This window comes from Merops nubicus, unplaced genomic scaffold (assembly GCF_000691845.1).
Source record: "Merops nubicus isolate BGI_N331 unplaced genomic scaffold, ASM69184v1 scaffold45632, whole genome shotgun sequence".
In the NCBI taxonomy this organism is placed as follows: domain Eukaryota; kingdom Metazoa; phylum Chordata; class Aves; order Coraciiformes; family Meropidae; genus Merops; species Merops nubicus.
In genome coordinates, this window is record NW_008595175.1 from 1 (window position 1) to 20,891 (window position 20,891).

At 42.9% G+C, this 20,891-nt stretch overlaps 1 protein-coding gene across 1 annotated transcript in view; it reads right to left on the reverse strand.

The window, feature by feature from the left end:
- Window positions 1-15: 15 nt before the first annotated feature.
- MAGI3 (membrane associated guanylate kinase, WW and PDZ domain containing 3) overlaps window positions 16-20,891 on the reverse strand; it is a gene marked incomplete at both ends in the record, with an annotated part of 23,591 nt that continues 2,715 nt past the window's right edge. The window contains 14 exons of the mRNA XM_008935965.1: window positions 16-118; window positions 3,417-3,602; window positions 6,971-7,156; window positions 8,348-8,540; window positions 9,213-9,304; window positions 9,420-9,573; window positions 10,750-10,781; window positions 11,804-12,412; window positions 13,785-13,973; window positions 14,558-14,652; window positions 15,605-15,662; window positions 17,568-17,647; window positions 18,465-18,639; window positions 19,935-20,144. Coding sequence (XP_008934213.1) covers window positions 16-118; window positions 3,417-3,602; window positions 6,971-7,156; window positions 8,348-8,540; window positions 9,213-9,304; window positions 9,420-9,573; window positions 10,750-10,781; window positions 11,804-12,412; window positions 13,785-13,973; window positions 14,558-14,652; window positions 15,605-15,662; window positions 17,568-17,647; window positions 18,465-18,639; window positions 19,935-20,144 — 2,362 coding nt within the window. The remainder of the gene's footprint in view (window positions 119-3,416; window positions 3,603-6,970; window positions 7,157-8,347; window positions 8,541-9,212; window positions 9,305-9,419; window positions 9,574-10,749; window positions 10,782-11,803; window positions 12,413-13,784; window positions 13,974-14,557; window positions 14,653-15,604; window positions 15,663-17,567; window positions 17,648-18,464; window positions 18,640-19,934; window positions 20,145-20,891) is intronic.

The following is a 20,891-nucleotide window of genomic DNA, read 5'->3' on the forward strand; positions in this document are numbered from 1 at the left end:
CCAGCCGCTCGGTACCTGTCGGTGCCGGGCGGGGGGATCGGTGCCGACCCCAGCGGCCGGTGCTGCGGAGCCGGACTCTGCCGGGCGGAGTTCGTCCCCGACGGAGGACCTCGGTGGTCTAATAAATTGAGACAAAACTGACAGTCAGAGAGAACTTCCCAAATATAAAGCCAGGCACACTCATCAGCACTGTGGCTGCTGCTCCTGCCCACCACAGTCACAGGGTGGAGAGGATTTTCCGAGGCCTAACACCATAAACCAGGAACCCAAGTGCAGTTCACTGCTTTCATGGAATAAGCTCCTGGGAATTTTATTCTTACCTACACGTCTTTTCCCCAGAAAACCACCAAATTTTAACTGAAGCAGACATGAAAGAAGGGTTTTAGACTGCAAGCTGATAAAGACCAGAAAGGATTAGGGATAGTCAGATTGATGAACCTGGTTTGGATATTCAAGATCATAAATTTTTTAAGAGATGAAGAATCATGTACATTTGAGAACATAACCCTCTTTAAGGATAAGGGGATGAGGATATGCAGGGGCAGTGAGGTCCCAGAGGTAAAGACCCAGCAATGGAGGGAAACTGTCAACTTGTTCAAGGCGCAGTGGAAAGTTATGAAGGTTATGGACTTGACTTGTCCTACAGCCACACTGGAAGGACTAGTTCTCTGACAGGTTAGCAAAGGGAATTTTAAAGTCTTTTGCCCTCTCTCAAAGACTAAATAGAAATTGAAGTATAATGGCATTTTACTAAAATATTTTAAAATAGTTTAAGATTATTTTCCCTTTCACAAAAAAACCAGTGATCATACATTTTAAAATAAACCCAGTGCACATATGAAAAGTACATGTTTCAGGACACAGAATGTCTCTGTCACTTAAGAGTGATGAACCACAGCCTATGCAAAAAGCTGCCTCTTAGGTAGAGACTGAAATGGCAAGTAGTGGCCCAAGATCAACTTCTGTGCTAAATTATAAACTAAGGAACTCCTTCTCCTTATAAGGGTTAAAAAAAATAACCCAAGCACCCAAACTGGAGATGCTCCAGTCCTCTGTTAGGTGCATTGCATTACTGCATTTCTCAGCAGAGAACAAACAAACCTCAGTAAAACATACAAAATGCTCAAGCATCTTAAGGGAAGGAAAACAATACGTATGACTGGACTGAATTTCTCAGGTAAGTGAGACCTCCCGAGCCCTTCTCAGGACTGCCTGGTGCTACTGCTATGATGCACCTTAAAGAAGTTTTTCTCTAGAGACAAAATGTCAACTTTTACTCCTGGTTTATACTCAAGTTTTAATTTAGAAGCACAGGCAAGAAAAATGCCATCTGTTTGTACAAATTCTCCAGTCCTCTTTCAGCCTGCTCCCTTCTGCTTCCAGCTCATACATGACAAAAGCTGACAGGCTGCTGCTTTTGTGAAAAATGCTAAAGAACATCTTCTGGCACGGGAAGGGGGATTCATTTATTCGTATGACACGTGAAGATCACGCGTGTGAGCGGCAGGAGGAGCGGGGAGGGCACAGGTTCTCCTCGCCAGTCTCAGAGCACAGCGCTGAAGGTGATGCACTGGGGGAGAGCAAACTCTGTGAGGCTTTCTGCTTTGTGATGCCAAAGAGCCTCTGCCAATAGGGGCATTCTTATCTCTAGAGCAGCATCCTGCCTCTTCCTCGGTGGGAACCATCTCCGTGAAGCTCAGCTCTCTCCCTGCAACCCAGCTGGGCAAACGCCCGAAGCCCTGTGGCTAATTCACCTCCACACTGGCTTCCTACGGGACTCTGCTGCACAGAGGGTTACACTGTGAGCTAAACTGTATGTCTCTATCTAAACCAAGGAGATTTTTAAAGTTGTGATATATTTCCATTTTGTTGGAACAAGTTCTGCTTCGCTCTCCTTCGCTGTCACAAAATTGTTTATACCTGAAACACGCCAACTCCAGCTCCTCTAGGCCACACAATTTTCTGACTGGTCTCTTCAGTCTAGTTTTATGCCACTAACTTTTTTCCTCTCATTGTTGATTCTCCTCAGCTTCTTGTTTTATTGTACAATTTGGCTCCAAATCTCTGAGGAAGTGGGAAAAGCTCCTACACAGTATCCAAGTTAAGGCCATGCATAAATAAGGGACAAAACTGTTATATTCAAAAAGGTTATTCTGAAAACAAAGCCGATTAAGAGCCCCAAACATTGCTCTGGGCAACTGCTTTGAGGTATGTCCCTTCAAACTGGAACGAATTAGATTTGATAAAAACAAAAATCTTAATAGAAAAATAACAATTTATAGGAGTCTCTGTTTCAAGTAAAAGGAAAATTTAGTATTTGAAATTCTGTATTACAGGCTGAGATAGCATGTTAAATATTTGCAATGAATGTGAAATTAGAGAATCATCTGTTGGATTTATTCACATTCTGGCTTTAGGTATTTATTATTTACAAGGTGAAGAAAGCCAGTTTTCTGGCAAAATAATGATAGCGAGTTTAATTAAAACCACAAGCAGCAATCCAGAAAAATGCAGTGGTAAGCATGGCTGGAAAACAGCTCTTCTCTTAAACGACTGGACTTTACATATTTATAGTGAACCGTTTGTGCAGAAGCAATACTGTATGGAATGCAGTGTTGCCTGGGAGCTCTCTCGACAGCTACAGTCTCCAAAGACGGGGCTGTGCAGCCACACAGCCTCTCTCTGCTGCTCAGCTGGCAGGGCGGCTGCGTGGGCAGGACTTCCCAGCAGCCTGGGAGGCTCTGCAGGAAATCCCCGACCGAGGCTGTCACAGTGAGATGTCACCACTTCCCAAAGGTGCCTTTGGCAGGCAGAACCACAGGGTGTTCCTGCTCTGTCCCAGGGAAGCAGCATTAGGCAATCTGTGTGTTTTAACACGCCAGGAAAGGCTCAGGAGTGCCTAAATGGAGAGGCTCTGGTGAGCAGTGTCCCTGCAGCTCTGCCTGGCGCCGCCGCTCGAGCATGCCGGGAGCACCTGGGACAAAGCTGCTGCTGGCGGCCGCAGCAGCAAGAGATGGGCACTGCCCAGGGGCAAGAAGATTCTTCTCCCCCAGGAAAGATCTCTTTGCCTGAAGAACACAAGGTCTGGATAGGACATGTTTCCATGTCAGCAGCAGTCTCATTCTCTCTCTCTCTCATGTAAGAAACCATAATAATTTCTCCTACCCTGCACCATCTCATTAACACTTGTATCTTATTTTTCAGTGAAAAATAAGCCACCTTGGCAGCTGTCTGTCTCTGCCTCATCTGCCTTCATCTCTTCCAGAGCAAATGGATGAGCTTCACTCTCTTTTCTTTGGTTTCCAAACATCTTAAAATACTCCACTTCAAATGAATTAACTTTAGAAGTTACAAGTATCAGACTCTGGCAGTGTGGTAGGGCTCCTCCACCCCCTGGGCCCATGCACCCTCCTTACCTTCCTCAGCCACGACAGTCAGAGTGACCACGTTGCCTGCATCCTTGATCAGCTGCACTATGCTGTCGTGTGAGAGCTCAATGATGGATTGCCCGTTCACTGCCGAGATGCGGTCTCCCACTTTCAGCTTCCCGCACTGGTCAGCTGGGCTCCCATCTATAACTCGCCCAATCTTGTGAGGAATCACTAGGAGATCAAGGACAGGCATAACACAATTAGTATTCACATCAGATAAGCATCACCCAGACCCAGAGTTGCCACAGTCATCCTAGAGACCCCACTTGCTTGAAAGGGCAGCACTACTAGGACAAGAAAAACCTGCAAATAGTGAAGAATAATTCATTTGATAGAGTGAATGGAAACATAAACCCTTGACAGCACAGCCTTGTCACACACAGGGCCTCGTGCCCAATGGAAAACACTGGAAGGCAACGGGTCACACCTACAAAGGGACAGGTAGGACCCTGTGTCCCAGAAGCACTTTGAAGCAGTTTTGCCACTTGTATGGTTTTCCACTTCACAAACAGCCCTGGAGCACTGTGTGAACTCAAGAGACAGTTATGGACAACCAGTTTAACACAGTCACACAAATCTGGATGCACGAGTTAACTCTTCCTCCTTGCAACCAAAAATTAAGCCTTGAATACACTTCAAAAGGAAATCAATCCTCTGCTGCTGGAGCCTGACTCAGTAACGTGGTGAGCACCTTGGCAGCAGCACTCAGCACACCCCAGCAGCACAGCAAGGTGAAATCACTCAGCACAGACCCCTTCCCTACTCCTGCTCTCCAAGATTAACCTGCACCTCTAATAATCATTTTAATTTCAGCTTGCTCTCCTGGCTTGGTTTCCCCATTCCACTCCACAGTGACACTGGTCTGTACACAGACCCCTCTGGAGGCCAAAGCAACAGGGCCAGGAAAGAGAGAATAGGGAAAAGAGAATTTTACAAGAAGTAGGAGGGAAAAAGATCGCTTTTAGTTACTTTCCTGGAGGCAGACACCAATGCAGGAAGGAGCAGAATGAACAAGTCCCAGGGAGGGAGGGATGCTCCATTCCAGCCCGGCGCCTCTCCCACGGGACAGCAGTGCCACGGCCCCACGGCTCCTGCACCTCCCACCACGAGCTGGGCTGCTGCTCAGGGAGAGATCTCGTTCTGTGGCTTTCTGACCCGAACGTCAGCACTGCAGATGGCACTCCACAGCCAGGGAGATGCCACTGCAACGGGAGGAGCCTACCAAAACCTGGGGCGAGAGCGGCTCGCTGAGCTGCCTGCGTGCTGACGTGGTCCCGACAGAGCAGATTCGTGTTACATCCAAGCACATCAGTCAGCGTGCGTTCCCATGCGTCTAAACCAGCCTTTCACTCAGCTGGATGCCTGAAAGCATAGAAAATTGGCTCCTGTCCTTCCCAAATCCCTCCTCAGGGCTCCTCTGCACAGGAACCGCTGCACCGCTCCTTTGTAACTCATTTCCAAACACCTCTCCAGACTGACCTCCACATGCTTCATAAATGGTACTTCAGGTAGAAGCCTGTTTACATCTCCAAAGCCTGAAGTAGGTTTGATGGATAACTGTTCTCTGTAGTTGCTGCTCTCCCAAACATGCTTTTCTCTGAGGGATTGGAGGGGTAGGGAACACTACGTGCCTGTCAGGATTATCAGCTGGCGTTTCAAAACCATGACATAAATCTGAAACACTTTCACAGTGTCATCAGCCACCCAATATTAAAAAGCCATCAAGGATTGTTTTAATGAGCTAGCACATGCAGAAGTTACTGCAAAAGAACAGACACTGATGCCTTCTAGCATTTACCATGAGTTCAAATTTTAATTACACTTCCCTTAGTAGACTGGGTTTTTTTAAGTATTATATAAACCTAAGAGCCAACTGTGAAGAGTGAAGCACTGTAGGGTTGCAGACTCAATTGCTGATTACTTGTTTTAAAATATCCCGGCTTTAGAAGAACACAGGAGCTTTGTCTAAACTGTGGATGCACCAGAGTCTCTTTTTTCTTGTGTGTCAGAAACAGCCTTGACCACAGGGCTAATGTTTCCAGCCCTGGAATTGCTTTCAGTTGTCTTCTACTTTCAGTCTAATATCAGATAAACAGGGGTTTGCAGCAGATCCTCAGATAAAGCTGTTATCTGTAATAGTTACATTATAACAGAATACAATTATATTATAGAATAGTTCCGTTTATAATATTTTTCCTTAGCATCTGCCTGACCAGACAGGGGAGCACCACCCCTCGTCCTGCTGCCGCGCTGAGCTCCCCAGCGCTCCCCGGGCAGCCGGCGTCAGCGTTCCTGAAAAGGCACCATCTGAGCCAAGGCTGCATCACCAGCTAAGGATATGAATTCAGCACAATGTTATTGAGAAACAAGGTTTTTTTTTCTGTGCTCCTGCTGTTTTTTTATTGTGCAGTAAAATGAAGTGGAAAAACAGAAGTGTCTGAGGTGCAGTAAAGAGAGACACACTTTCAAGCCATCATTATGTCTGTCTGGAACCAGCTGAGGTTTCAGAAGGGTGATTTACACTAAGGAACTAAAGGAACCAAGCAAGGATTTCAGGAGTTAGTGTCATCTTAACGTCAGTGAATTGAGTTTGTTTGTGGGTGAACACACTGAGCTGGCTTGCGTTTCAAGGGCTGCCACAGATAATGCAAACCTGATGGCCAAAGGGAACGAAACTCAGAACGATGATCCTACTCACCACCTCATGCAAAAAAACATTCAGTAGTCTCTCCCTGGCAGTGCTGGGTGAGCACAAGGAACACAAAGGCGCCTGATGACCCTGAGCAGACCTGCTCCTGTGCAGGGGTCAGGGATCTTTCCATTACCTGAGCCGGACTCCACAGCTTCCTATAAGCAGCTTCTCCCTTTCAGTTCTGCTCACACTGTTTCTTTTTATATTTTACTTTTGAACTTGGTTATTTTGATGTTTAATCTCTACAGCTACGCCTGAGGCCATGTCCATATATCAGAACTGTAACACCAGAGCAAACTACTTCATTTTGATGATCGTTCTAGACAAACACCCTCTCTGTCTGACAGTAACAACTTCACTCTTTTCTCCAAGTACTGCAGTCTCTATTTTCTCAGATCCCCAGAGAAGAAATACTACCTGATTAAGCAATGCAAAGCTGAGGTTGAAACTACACGTCCATTAAAATGCCTATGAATTAGTGCAGTATGAGAATCTATATCACCACCACAGCCTGACCCCTGCATGTCCTGAAGACTGCCCCGTGCGAGTGCACACTCCTGTGTACGGTTTGCTTGTGTGTGACACACTTTCCCCCTGCTCCCTCTTTATGTCATGGCTGGGTGAAAAAGAGCATAAACATGAAGGATGACAGACCACGCCTCCGCTGTTTGGGCTGTGAATCAGTGTGAGACAACTGTATCTGCGCAGAGTGGTGCAGGTAACACCAGCACATCAAGGGCAGAGGAGGCCCTGAAGAGGCACGGCCCTGCCAACGCGGCGGCAGCTCTGGCACCAGCTCCACACAGCGAGGCTGGCAGGGACCACGCTGCCAGGACACAGCACTTACCACCTGGGGGAGGTTTGTTCTTCGAGGTGAGGATGACAAAGCCAAATCCTTCGTTCTCCTTCCGCTGCAGACGGACATCATAGACCTCTGGGGACTGCTGGTTTGCAAACTCTACCCGATTCAGTCGGGGAGAGCCGTTTTGTGTCAAGACAGGCTGCAACTCCTCCTCCTCTGATTGCTTTTCCCCTTGCAGGTAACAGACAAACAACAAATAAGGAAAAAATGATACTGCTGTTTCACCAAGCAACTACAGAACTGTACATCTCCCTATCAGTGCCAACATGAGGAAAGTAAGGGGCCTCGGAAAGTAAGGGATGAGCTTATTAACAATACAGTTTGGATCAGACAGAAAGTGAATGCAGGATAAAGCATTCAAAGGCTCAGAGTCCTCCCCAGGTGTGCACAGTTGTGCAAAGAAATCCTGCTACATGCTGTCTGCACACAGCCCAGCGGACCCAGCACTGTGTACGGAGACTCTGTCAGAGTCATCTGATGCCTTTTTATAGTAAAAAAACCATTGTGGCTTTTCTGAATGCTACAAGTACAAGATCTACAGCAGTTATCCAGCTACAAACTGCAACTATGGCTGTCTTAAGTGAGGAACAACTGTTTACTTAGAACCATGGAAACATTTTTGAAAATGGCATTTGAAGACTGAAGCCAGACTTTGTTTTAGGAAATGTATAAAATTTTGGTCCCAAAGTAGTCTATCAATCAGAAGGCATCTTAAAGAAATTAAGAATTGATCTTAAAAATACTTTTTCCTTTTACTTGTATATACTCAGAATTAATGGCTGAGCAGTGCAATGGAAAAGCAATACTGGTTGCTAACTGGGACAGGGGACTGTTATCAGATCCCTTGAACCCCATCCCAGCTCTGACACTGACATGATCAGCATCACTGAGTCAAGCACAATGAGTGCCTAGACACTGATCTCAAACTGCAGAATCACAAGGTGCTGCCCTGAATCAATTCTTGTTTGAATGCTCTTATTGTTGCTACAGGTAGATGTCAAAAGACGTAAGAATACAGCATGTTGTACAGAAAAGTGTCTGGGCTATTACTCAATTTGCATAACATTAGTAGCTGTTCTAATTAATATCTGCAAAAAGGTTTGAAGAAAACACCACTGCCATCATAATATTCAGAACCCTATCTGTGCAAACTAGCAAGCACCAAAGCATCAGCTTACTGAACTCTGCTCTTCTCCACTTACTCTGAATTACAGCTGACCCTCCTGTGTTGCAGGCTGCTTTGCTCTAGTGCAAAAATTGACAAGTTTCAGAGCAGCTTTAGCGAGTTGGATTACAAAAATGTAAGTGTTCCTTCAGCCAGGTCTGTCCTGCAGTACCCCCTCCGGGCAGACAGACACATACCACCAAAGAAGATCTTCCTCCGGACCGTGAGCAGCACCTGACCGTTCCGTGCAGCACTGGTCATCAGGTCCAGAACTTGCTTGTGAGACTTCCCCTTAACAGGGATCCCATCGATGCACATCAGCTCATCTGCAGCCCGAAGCCGGCCGTCTCTTTCTGCTGCTCCCAACGGAATTATGGCTCCAATGTAAATCTACCAGCAGAGCAGAGTCAGGGGGTTTGAACAGCAGAACATGACCTCATCAGAACATGTAATGGTTGGAATCCAGGTGAATCCAGACAGATGAGGGCTTTTGGGAAGATATTTTTAAAGATGATCTGGGTGTCCAATTCTAGCAAAAACACAGCCAGTGAGTGTAATTCACACAAGCTGACACAGTGGATACAACCTGGGGGCTCAAAGCATGCAGCAAATACTTAAGGATTAAAATTCCCCCAAAACTTTATTATCCTTAACATTCAATTTAAATGAAAGATTAAGATTAATTATGGCCGGCAGTTTTTGGAGGTTAAGCAATAGTGGGCCAATCATCTGCACACAGTGTTCATGATATTAGCTCAGCACTTACCAACAGCTCTGGCTGTTATGGAAACAAAACAGCACAAATGCTATAAAGTGCAAGAGAAGTAAAACTCTCGTTTGCTCTTCCTTTTCTTTAAATACATGTTCAGGAAGAAAAAAAAATAGGCTAGCACTGGATCACAGCTATGAATGGAAAAAACTGTATTCGTTAACTGTCATCAGAAAACAATCTACAAGTATCTACTCCAAAAGCTTTTCCTCTTGACTGGACAGCTAAAGGAGCAGCCCTGACACACCGTAAAAACCTCATCACTTCTCCCCAGAGAAAAAGGTTTCACTTACGGGCTGATCTGGTCCATCCCCTCCAAGCACACGGAAACCAAAGCCTGACTCCTGTTTCCGTAGGAAAACATCCAGATCTCGTGTGTTTGGAGCTAAGACAAAGCAACATTTCAAAACATGTAAGGAGCTACCTTTGGTAACTACACATATGACAAAGCAAAAATGAATGATAATCTAATATTTCCAAGCTGAAGTTGATATACTCACGTTTGTCCTCATACATACTCTTCGACTTCAGGTAGACCTCTGAAGGGTCTAGCTTAGGAGAGCCTGGTCGTAGAGCAGTGGGTGGAAAGGGCATTGGCTGTGGGATGGAATCACCGACAGCTTCCAAACTCCCTGAACTGCCCTGCTTGTCCTTCTGAAACAGATGCCACCCCACAAACTCCATGTTAAATCACAAGCATAACTGAATCTGAGTACCTGTGCTCTCAACATCAGGTTGCACTCTAAACACTTGGGTGCTGTGAGGCATTAGTAATTCAGTATTTGTGGTTTGTTTTTTTTGTTTGGTTTTTTTTTTTTTTTTAATTTTTTGGGTTTGTTTTTGTTTTTGTTTTAGTGATCTGATAGCTGCAACAGTCTTATTAGTATTTCATGAAGGAAGGAGACCAAACATCCGTGTGGTCTTCCACCCTAATTTCCAACCAATTATGCACTGAAATATCTCTAAACACTTATTTTGGGCTGAAACCCAGAATGGAAAACTAGAACATGGTAGTTTGCATGTGTCTGTACATGTTAAAAAAAAGCACAAGCAGAACAGACTTAGATATGCCCTTTTACAAAAGGCAGAAGAAAACCCCCCAAGCGATTTAGCAGTTTGACACTTCTTATATGTTTACAAACACAAGAATTTGCCCTTTTTAACTGAATCACTTTGCCATGCTGCTTAATGCCACTGAGCATCAAGTGCTCCATGGGAAGTTGCTACTGCACGTGTGCTGGAACGCCGGTCCCCGAGCCCGAGTATTTTTAGCACAGAGTGCAGTGACAGGAGCCACGCTGACAAGTGTCTTCAGACTGCAGAGTTATGGAGATCTGTTCAGTGAGGGCAGCTCTGCACTGGCAAGGAGCAGAATCTGCAAATCCTGCTCAGCACAGTCTGTTTCAAGCACACTGAACTTGTGTATTCACATTATCCCACTCCTGAGATAGGACTTCAGTGCTCAAACAGCAAGGGAAAAATCCAGAGGGACTAAAATCCAGAAGGGATGACACTACAAAAGCATGTCAAAGCATGCACACAGCAACTTCAACTACAGCACAAAAAAGGGAAATAATGATAGAACTTAAGCATACTTAAAATCATGACAAATCAACAACACTGCACCTATAGTCACACAAGATCTCTGCTGCGTTCTTGATTCTTCACTAGTAAGAAGAGAGACATCCATCACCTCCCTCCATTAAACAACACAAAATACTCAAAGGAATCTTTCAGATTAAGTAGACTGTATTTACAGTCTGTTTTTCAACTCAAACCCCTTGAATATTCTCCAGCAAAAGCCCATTTAAATACATCACTAATACTCACCCCTTTGGCAGTTTTAGTAGGTGATGGTGGACCTGAAGGAAAAACAACGTAGAAAGCAATTTCAGTACTAGGTCACTCAAAGTTTGAACAGCATTAAGGCAATATAATCAGCTCCTCTTGCGTTCAAAACAGTAACTGCTAATTTGCTTATCTTTAAAATGGCAAAGTGAATGTTCAAGCTGATCAAAAACATCGCTTCAGAGAAGTCTCAAATTAGAATTGTGAGTTGTACAACATTGAAAACCAACTACTTCTCTTTTTTCTAGACACTGATCAACAAAATCACATGTCAGGTCATGGGATACAGAGACTTTGTGAAATTGTCTAGAGCAATTTCACTTGCTACCAAAGACATCTAATTATTTCCTTAGCTGATTAAGGAATAGTGGCATTTACATAGAAAAAGACCTAGAGATTTCTGCAAATGCCCATAACTGTTTCAAGTGACACTCTCAGGGCTACAATAAAAGCTTAAGGTGACACTAGGCACCCATACGTTGCTTCATAATTCATTCAGCTTCTGGCAAACACACACTACCCAAGAGTCAGCCTGTGGGGAGAAGACACATTCTGCTCTGTCTCTGACAGTCAATGAGGAGGTATAAACGTATGCAAATGCAAAAATGAGACTTTTTGTGGTATTTCTAGTAATCAGCTCCACCCCACTGCTGATGCTTCCTCTCATCTCCTGTAATCACCTGTCCATTACAGCTACAGTTACTGGAATACATTTGGAGAGCCTCAGAAAACTCTGCCCATCATACTCTCCGTGTTAATGCTGGAGACTGCATTTCTGCTTTATCACTCCCCAGACACTTGGAAGACACAGTGCACAAACATATCATAATAAAATTTTTGAAAAAAATCAAACCCCTAGCAACATGTTCTCACCCAAGTACTGAGGGTTATAAATTAAACTTAGAACATAACAGCTCAGAGACGTAATAAGCTGCTACTTAACTGTCAAGACTGCATGCAATGTAGACATCACATTAAAAAGGGACTTTAAAAAAATGTATGACCATATACGACAACAGTGAATTTACTTATGTACCTCCTCTTAAGATAAGCAGCGGCACCTCTGCTCCTACTGGAAACTGCTTCAGTACTTCCACCACCTGCAGATGTGTCAAGCCCTGTACATTCTGATGGCAAATCTCCTTGATTACATCCCCTTTCTGAAGGCCTTGGCACCACTGGCTGTCCAAAATCATTTTCACCTTCTGTCCTGTAGGGCTGTCTGCAATGGCAAACCCAAAGCCTTTGGGACCTTTGACTAGAGGAATGGTGACCAGCTCTGGCTGAGAGCCTCCTGAAGATGCAAGAGAGATCCTCTGGTCAGTTGGATCCATGGAAGGGCCATTCAGACGACCATTGACCAACATAGGGCCCATTTTGCCATTCTGATCCAACACAACTGTTCCTGCTATTAAATCTTGGCTGGTCACACAAACATCTCCTTTGGTCACAGGCGGTCCGTTGATAATAGGAGTAGCTGTCACTATATCTACCATAGGGTCTTCACTGTCATCAGGAAGAGGATAACCACGACATAAAGTCATGTTCACATACTGATTGACAGGAACTAGCTGAAACATCTGGACAACATCTGCATGGGTATGGCCAAGAACACAGCTTCCATTTATGTCTACAATGACATCACCTGTTACAAAAGAAAGTTCAAAAGTGTCAAAAAGAACCCACAACCACAACCACTCCCACCTGCCCAGTGTGGTTCTGAGGCTGAGAACAAGCCTAACTGGAGGAAATCGCTGTGCAGCCTTCAGAACTAGTAAGGGATGGTGGCTGGGCCGTCACCTCTTGGATATCTGTTACCAAAAAGCACACAGGATTTCCTCTTCACATTTGTTCTATTTCATCTCAGAACACTGTGCTAAATATATAAAGTTTAATCTGCAGCAGATTTAAGAAATGATTAATAAATCGGATTTTTGGGGGGAGGGGTCCTATGTTTATTTTAGGACTGGCTGAACTTAAGCTGGGATTGCGCCCACGCACGCTCTGCGCGCTTACGCTGCTGCCACACATGGCTGAGCATGTGTTTGCAAAATGCAGTGGAAGTTGACTTCAAATCCTGAAACCTCATTTCAGAATTTGCATCATTTTCATCATGAAACTTTGCATGTGCAATACAATACTCCCAGTGTGCAAACAGTCTTATCACCTACATACCTGAGCATCAGCACAAGAGTAACTCTCCTACTGTGAGAGCCACTACAGGAGCAGACAGGCAGCTTTCCACTCACACCTGTGTGCACCACTACACACTGCTGCAGGATCGTTTTCAGTTTACAGAGGAGGAAAATGAACAGCATACAAACGATTTCAAACAACAGCTCAGCAACAAAAAAGGGACTGTTTCATTTCATAAGTAAAAAGCATTAAATCATGGAAGGCATGAACTCTTTTTATTCTTATCTGAAAAGCAGGAGAGTTTGTGATATATAAAGAAGCATTTTGCCTTTTCTAGTATGTAAACAGTATGATAAAGTAAGCTTATAGGCAATCTAATTAAACATACAATACAATGGCAAAGTGTGCAGTTCTTCATGGACTGGGGGTACCCTCACCCCTCATCTCCTCACTTATCCAGCTCATACAGCTTTGCCTGCTCATTCCTGTCACGGGTTTCTTGCAATTTTAATATTCGCTGTTACGTATTTTGGCAGCAACAAAGCAAAACACAGACCATGGCTCAAACGTGTTGGTTTTACTTTATGTATAGAGAGGGAACAAAGAAACATTCTGTAAACAAACAAAAAGGTGAAAGTCTTAGCGCAGAACTACTGAAGTGTTCAGAAGCATCCTCAAAGTGGATTTGTATCTAGAGCATTCCTTCTTTTCCCTTTCAGCCACTGCTCTGCACAGATCTTTCACAAACCTGAAACTATTTCATTTAGTGAGGTGCTCATATTCAGAGTCAGTGGGTGGAGTCATACAGCATCCTGTGCCTCAGAAGCTGTGTGCTCTAAAAGCATCACAGGAAATGAAAGCTTAGAGAAACAATACTTGACCTGGTGCAATTCTCCCATCCTGGGCGGCAGGTCCATCCTTTAACACATTCTTCACCTGGAGAAACTCATCAGGCCTGTCCCCTCCAATGATTGTAAAGCCAAATCCCATTGTACTTTTTTTCAGTGATGTCCGAATAAGTGCTCCTATAAGTTGGGATGGATCTCTAGTGAAGACAGACTTCTCTGGTCCTTTTGAATCATGGAATGAAGAGACAAGAAGGAAGGAATCCAGGGTTAGTTTTGTCAAGTTTTTTGGTTGTTTTTTAAGGTGTCATAAAGGTTAATGATTTGTTTGGTTAACACTGGTTAACCTCTGCAGCACTGGTAAGGAATAAAGCAAACAGATACTGTTACACTCATTTCACAGTTAAGGGAATAGAAAAGTTAAGAGTTTTTTCAACACTGGAGTACCGTTTACAACAGAGTTGGAAATAAAGCTCCACTTGTAATTCCCAGTTTTACTGGGAATAAAAAAGCATAACAATTCAAGGTGTGGTTTTACCTGCATTTCCAGCTGGCTCTTCTAACCTTCCACAACCTTATGACAACCATCTCCAGAATAATCAAAATTATTTTAAAGCAGTCTTAGGGTCTCAGTTAGATTTTAATATTAAAAAATAATTAAAAAACCCTTACAGATCTGAGAGAGCAACACCACAATGGTCACCAAAAAGACAAGGCTAATTTTTTGATGAATTCCAAAACTGCTTACTTAATTATGCATACTTGCAGGTAAAGATATTAGTGACAAAGAATACGATATTCAGTGATACCTGATTTTGAAGGACCAACATCAGTCTGTCCTAGCTGTTTTTTTCTTTTGGCTTCCAATACCGGGTTTTCGAACTGAGTTTTCTGGTTAATATGGCTGTAGACATACAAAAGGTAAATCAGAATTTCACCAGAAAGCATTCTACCTATTTCACAGAAAAGACAATCATAAAATATACAGATACAAATACTATTTTTTAATCTCTCAAATTCATGCTCTGGAGGAATGAATGATAAACTATTACAACCAACACCAAGTATTTTTGTTCTTTCAGACACACGATGTACTTTAAGAGCCGGTACAATTGTACTACCTCTAACTATGAGGGAGAGGATATCTTCATTCCACTCTGACAATTTTCAAAAGGTTGCAACAGTTTGGAATTGAGAAAACCTGCTTTTTCTCTGCTTCCATCTACCTACAATATTTACTAACTCAGACATCACCTTTTCCCTAGTAGATGCTAGAGCAGTACAGCAGAGTGGAAAAAAACAGAGCAGAATTTAAATACCTGTGTTGGCTTTGCAGTCACAAAATGCTAGCTTGTTCTCTGATGCCAACACTTTCAACTCTTACTAATTTTCTTCTCCATGGTTAAAGAGAGATTTCATTTACTCTGACCTGAAGGCGAATCAGAAGAGCTCTTGCAGCAGTTTAGTAATTATGTACTTGGCTCTTTGGAGACAGCCGTGAGATAGAAGTTATATTTGGTCTTTTACAGTTATCAGGTGCCACTCTTAAATCAAGTGACCTCATTTTTGCTAAAGCTAAGAAAAAACTACATCAGCTTGTTCCCATTAATATATTACTTTGGTTGCCACTTGCTCTTCCTCCCCAAAAGAACGACACCACAGTAAGGTCACACCATGGATCTTCCCATGTGCCAGCCCTTCAGGAGCGTGCACTGTGTCTTCCCTGCCCCTAGAACTGTTCCTACTGGGTACGTTTAACAGCCACTGTGCATTACAGCCGATGCATGCTGCGTATCATGCACTTCATTATCTTCTGCTCAATTTATCACTATGTCAAATTCATAATTAGTACTTACTCAACATAGTATGTTCCATATTGAGGGTCTTCTATTTTTTCCCATCCATAAGGAAGTTCTGAAATCAGAAAACAAAATTCTTAATTACAGTGAAAAGCTATCTGCAAATATCAGAGTTCTTATGAAGGGATGAGAGGATAGATTACAGACTCATGAAAAATATGAGCAAAGTACAGGTGCTTCTCTCTTCTCTTCATTTGTTTGAGGCTGGTCCTTCTGATGAAAGGGTATCAGCCTGTTCCAGGAATCTGAATCCCTATGACTCTCATTTTTTGTTTAACTAGATGAGGAGACTTGTATTCAACAAAATCACACCACTTTAAACATATAATAAACTTAAAGACAAGGTACAAACTAACCTATTTAGAGAGGAAGAACCTATAAAGGGGAAGAAAAATAAGTTATTTAAAAATAAGCTAATTATAAAGTATTAATTCGATAGCTGTCAACTTTTTAAGCTATATGATATGAATATGGTTGCACCACTTCTGTCCCCAAGCACACCACAGAAGAGAGCTATAGATGCCTTGTTGTATCACACCCCACCCCTGTAAAACCATGCCCCTCCATTCCTTTGGTACTTTCTGTCTATGATCACCTGGCATAATGTTACCTTTACTTATTCTCTCAATAACATCAAGATATTTCACTTTATTTTGACAATGTTTCAGTTTTCTGTCAACAAAAGAAACCTTTGGTCAAAACTATAATAGCCACATGTGATGAAGTAAGAGAAGAGCCCCCACCACGGCTGGCTACTTTGCCCTGACATTCACCATGCAGTGAGGCACCTCTGAACTAGGTAGCACATGGTTAGGTCTGGTTGCATTCATCTACTTTTCATGGCAAGTTCAGAATCTGGCAAGATGTTGCCCAGCAGCAGATCATTACTGACTGAAGGTGATAAGCGGTTAACACAGAGGTCCAATTATTCCAGCTTTACTCTTCTAGTGGATACAGTCAGGTAGCCAGACAACTGAAGGATAAAATTGCTATGTAATCTTGTTGAAAGCTGCCCTAAGTTTGATGGTAACAGGAATTTTCCTAGCACATGACAGCATGTTACCAATTATTAATACCAGCATCACTCCACAGGGTTCGACAAAAGACCCAGTGGGTCTATTCATTTAAATGTTGTTCATTTGGGTATCCTGCATCTCTCTGTTTAAAGTGCTCTTTTTGTCCTGTGGTGAGCTGCACAGATGTTTAATAAGCAGCAGTATGCGTCCATTGCTCCAGCTGTCTTCCCTGTGAATACATGGTGGTTAGGCTGTGCAATTCAGGAAGGGGACAGGCTATTCTGAGTCTGCCTCAGCTTTTTTAATATGTCAGGCATTTGCTGAAGACAGAGCTATTTGTTACTCTTTTCTAGCTGACTAAACCACATGACTGTAGGAAATGGTTACAGGAATTGTCTGTAGGCCAATCATGCAATGACCTGTAAGTCTTGAAGGACAGTGTGAATGAAGAGTTGAAGGGAGTCAGATTGTTCCCCCTACTTATGCAATCAAATACTATATTGTGTCACATGCAATAGGTATCATTAGCAATAGGTATTAGGCTGTATTTTCTTCATTAACCCTATATTCTAAAACTTATGAACTTTTTCTTCTTGCCATATTGCACCTGCACAACTTCCAGTGAGATTATCACTAATACATGAAGCTTTCTCCCTACAAATGATAGTTATTGGAATGAAATATCTCATTCTCATTTCAGGAATGCAGATAAACCCATGATTCAGTCAAATTCTACTACTCCAGCAAAAATAATCTATGGACTTTCCCAGTCTTACATAAACTCCTACTGCCACCAAACTAGGGACATTCAGCACCACCCTGCCTGCTCCAGTCACGTGTATCAGGAAGAAGCTTCTACCATAGCAGTAAGAGATCTTATCCAGCTATGATAAATTCAAGACATGTATCAGTCACAGGTGACAAATGAATTCTGACCATCTCACCTCCATCTTCACAATCTTCAGGAGCTTTGGCTTTCTTGCAGAGCCGCGGATCAAGCCACGTAGTTGTCTTGGTGTTATGACTGTGAAGCAGAACACATCCCGTTAGAAGAAAAGAACTCACTCAGACTGAGGCAACTTTAAATACTTTACTTTAAATACTTACTACCACGACTAAGAGGTAGCCTTTAGATAATATAATCTTTATTTTTGCCTCAGTCACATCATAAAATGCTAAAAAAAAAGGCAACAATGATGCTCAGACGTAGGAGCGTGCTGGAGACTCTCCAGGACAGATGTGAAATATTAGAGGTAAGCACAATCTGCCCTGCCCCCACGAGTTTATGTGGGAATATCAGCTTTTTCTACCTGAAAGGAAAAAACATTTTTAGCCTGTTCTTACATGTAAGTCTCAGTAAGGTTATTATTTTCTTTAGAAATTAATAAATGAGGCTGTTTCACATGTGCACACATGCTATTTGTATTTTTAATCATGCATTCTCAGACAAGGAACACAAGCGCTAAAGAAAGAATAAACAAACTCTTGGATTTCAAAGGAATTTGACATAGTGGAGATTTATATGTTGCTAGCCCTCACCTGGCAATACCCACACAGCTCTGTATTTTGTGAGATACAAAACTCGTATTACAAACAAACTGACTTTGCACATGGGACCGTAAGGCTCTCCTGAGCGACGGCAGCTGTACAAGCACGCAGCACAGACCACTATCAGTAAGGAACAAAACAGTGTGAATACATTAAATTTCATAGAGAAACAGAAGAGGTAAGAGTAGAAGGGGAGAGGTTTGAGAGCAGCAGCAGGCAGCTTCCTAGACCACAGTGCATCAGGCACTTCTCTGAAGAGCACAGCAACCCCTCCGTGGTGTCGGTCTACTCACTCGATGAAGTAGATCATGCCAGTGTCAGTGTAGGCCATCTCCCAGTTCTTGGGCAGTGGTTCCAGGGTGTCATCCCTTGACAAGTAATTTCTGAAGTCCATGGAGCTGCTTGTCTGGTTGTAGCTGGGAACAGTTTTCATCCAGTCAGGAGAATCTGAGTGTTTTTCTTTGTTTTCTGCAGTTGTTCAGGGAAAGTGTTACTATTTGTCATATGTTTATCTTGTTTCTCACAAAGAACCACCCTCCTAATCTGGCAACGAGTGGATGTCAAACACGTCCCTGTATGTGATGTGCATTTTTCCACTTTTTTTTTTCAGCTATGAACTTTGAAAAGCTGACATGAAAACACTGAACTCTGCTCTTCCCCTGCCAAACAGAATTAACCTTGTATTATGTGTCTGAGCCTATGCTGAAAAATGAATGCTGGCAGAAATCCAAGCTGACTACACTTTGTTGCTGTTCCCATATAGAGAACAGTGTTTGTAATACCACCCCAAAAAAACCCCAAATCCTACTAATATTCCTCAAAGCACCAGAATTAAACATAAAGAAGACTCAAACTTGTCGATGAAACAAGTACCATCCTCCTGCAAGCCACAATGACAATAAACTCCCAAAAATCCCTGCAGAACACTTTAAAAGCAAGCCTCCACCCTTCAGTCCCAAGGTTATGCTCAGCATCCTCCATCACACAACAATGTCCACGACCTTCACCTAACCACCAGCCTGGCCACCAGCCACTCTGTGCTGTGGTGTTGCCAGCCCTGAAGCTGGCAAGATGAGGTCAGGTCTGGTCTTAAATACTCACAGAGAGGATCATCTGTAAATGCAATGTGACAGTTTCTCTCCACCATCAGTTCTTCCCCCTCGAGATGAGTAACCATGACAGCAGAAGAGAGAGAGCATTCTGCCTATCTTTGAAATGTCTGACTGGACCTTGGTCCAGTTTCAACACACTCTGCTCTACTTCTCTTTTCAAACTCCCCTCCGGGCAGTTTCAGGTTGTGTGATAGTTCCCTTAACCAAAATAATCTGAAAATTTTACAGGATGAGCTAGTGTTGTCCCTTAAACAAGTCGCTTCACTAAAATGCCCTGCATACAAATTCACTAATCTCATCAAAATGAAACAATAGCATGTACAGAGTATGAATTATACTCTGTGAAGGATTCTGTTACTTGAAGCTTGAACAAGTTTTTCCTTCCTCCTCATGTAGCTGGCCGATACTCAGCACTACATGTTCTCTACTGAGCAGTGCATTTTATGATGCAATTGCACATCTGGCTGGAAGAACAGCTGTTTCTCTTTAAAAGATAATTTCAAAATTGAGTAAAAACACCAGTCTGAATAGAAAACCACCTTCAAACTTTACCAAAACTAAGGAAGCAGCTCAAGCAAACATCAACGTTTTCTGTATACTTGTTACCCATTCATACAAGGCTTCAGGGAGTTTCCCCCCTTGTCAACCAACCTATCCCTCCGCTGCCATTAACTGCTTCCTTTTCCTCCTCCTCCTCCTCTTCAGGGAGAGAACTCTCCATCTTTTGCATTTTGCTGACTGATGTGGTTCTTTTCCTCTGTGATTCAGTGTCAAACTCATTGTCAAAAAGAACTTGATCCACCGGATCAGGCTGAAAGGGGCTGGGCTCCGCTGGAGGCTTCGGGGTACCGTAGAAATTACCTGGCAATGGCAGAGAAATCAAGATCACTAAAGCACTGACACTCACAAGTACTGGCAGTGGCAGTGAACATTTTATTGCCTGTGTTTGGTGAAAGACCTGAACTGTAACTTAACTTCTTAAAGAAGACATAAGCATGATCAAAAAACAAAAGTCAAAACCTATTTATTCCTACATCATCTTTTTGCCAATGATGCTATCAGGCATCAGAAAACAATAGGTTTAATTCAAAATTTCTTTCCTGCCACATGTTTTCAAAGAAAAAGATGGAATTATTACTCTGCGTGGAATTCACTAATGCTCCATAAAGAGACTTGGGAACAGTCTGAGAGAAGCGGAACAGCGAAAATCAATTGCTCTTACTCTATATACTGATTAAGAGTAATACACAGTAACAGAAACATACTAAAGTCAAAAGGCAAATTAATTTTCTGCAGAAATATGAAGCATCTATTTACATAAAAACAGTTACAAGTAATTTGATTTTGAAACTACAGCCCCACAATTTTCTACAGATAATACACTTAGCTGAACAGATCTGTTAATATAGCTTTATCTAAAAATGACTCATACTGGAGAAAAATGAACAGACTTTTACTTCAGTATTTTAATCTAAAACACAAAGACTAGGAATCATCTGTTGTTTTCTGGAAAAGAATTTCAGCAATTGACCTCTCTCCTGACTGCTCATATGATTTTTATTAGGGAATTGAGCACACAGCAAGAGAACCTCCCAAAATTCCTGGTGG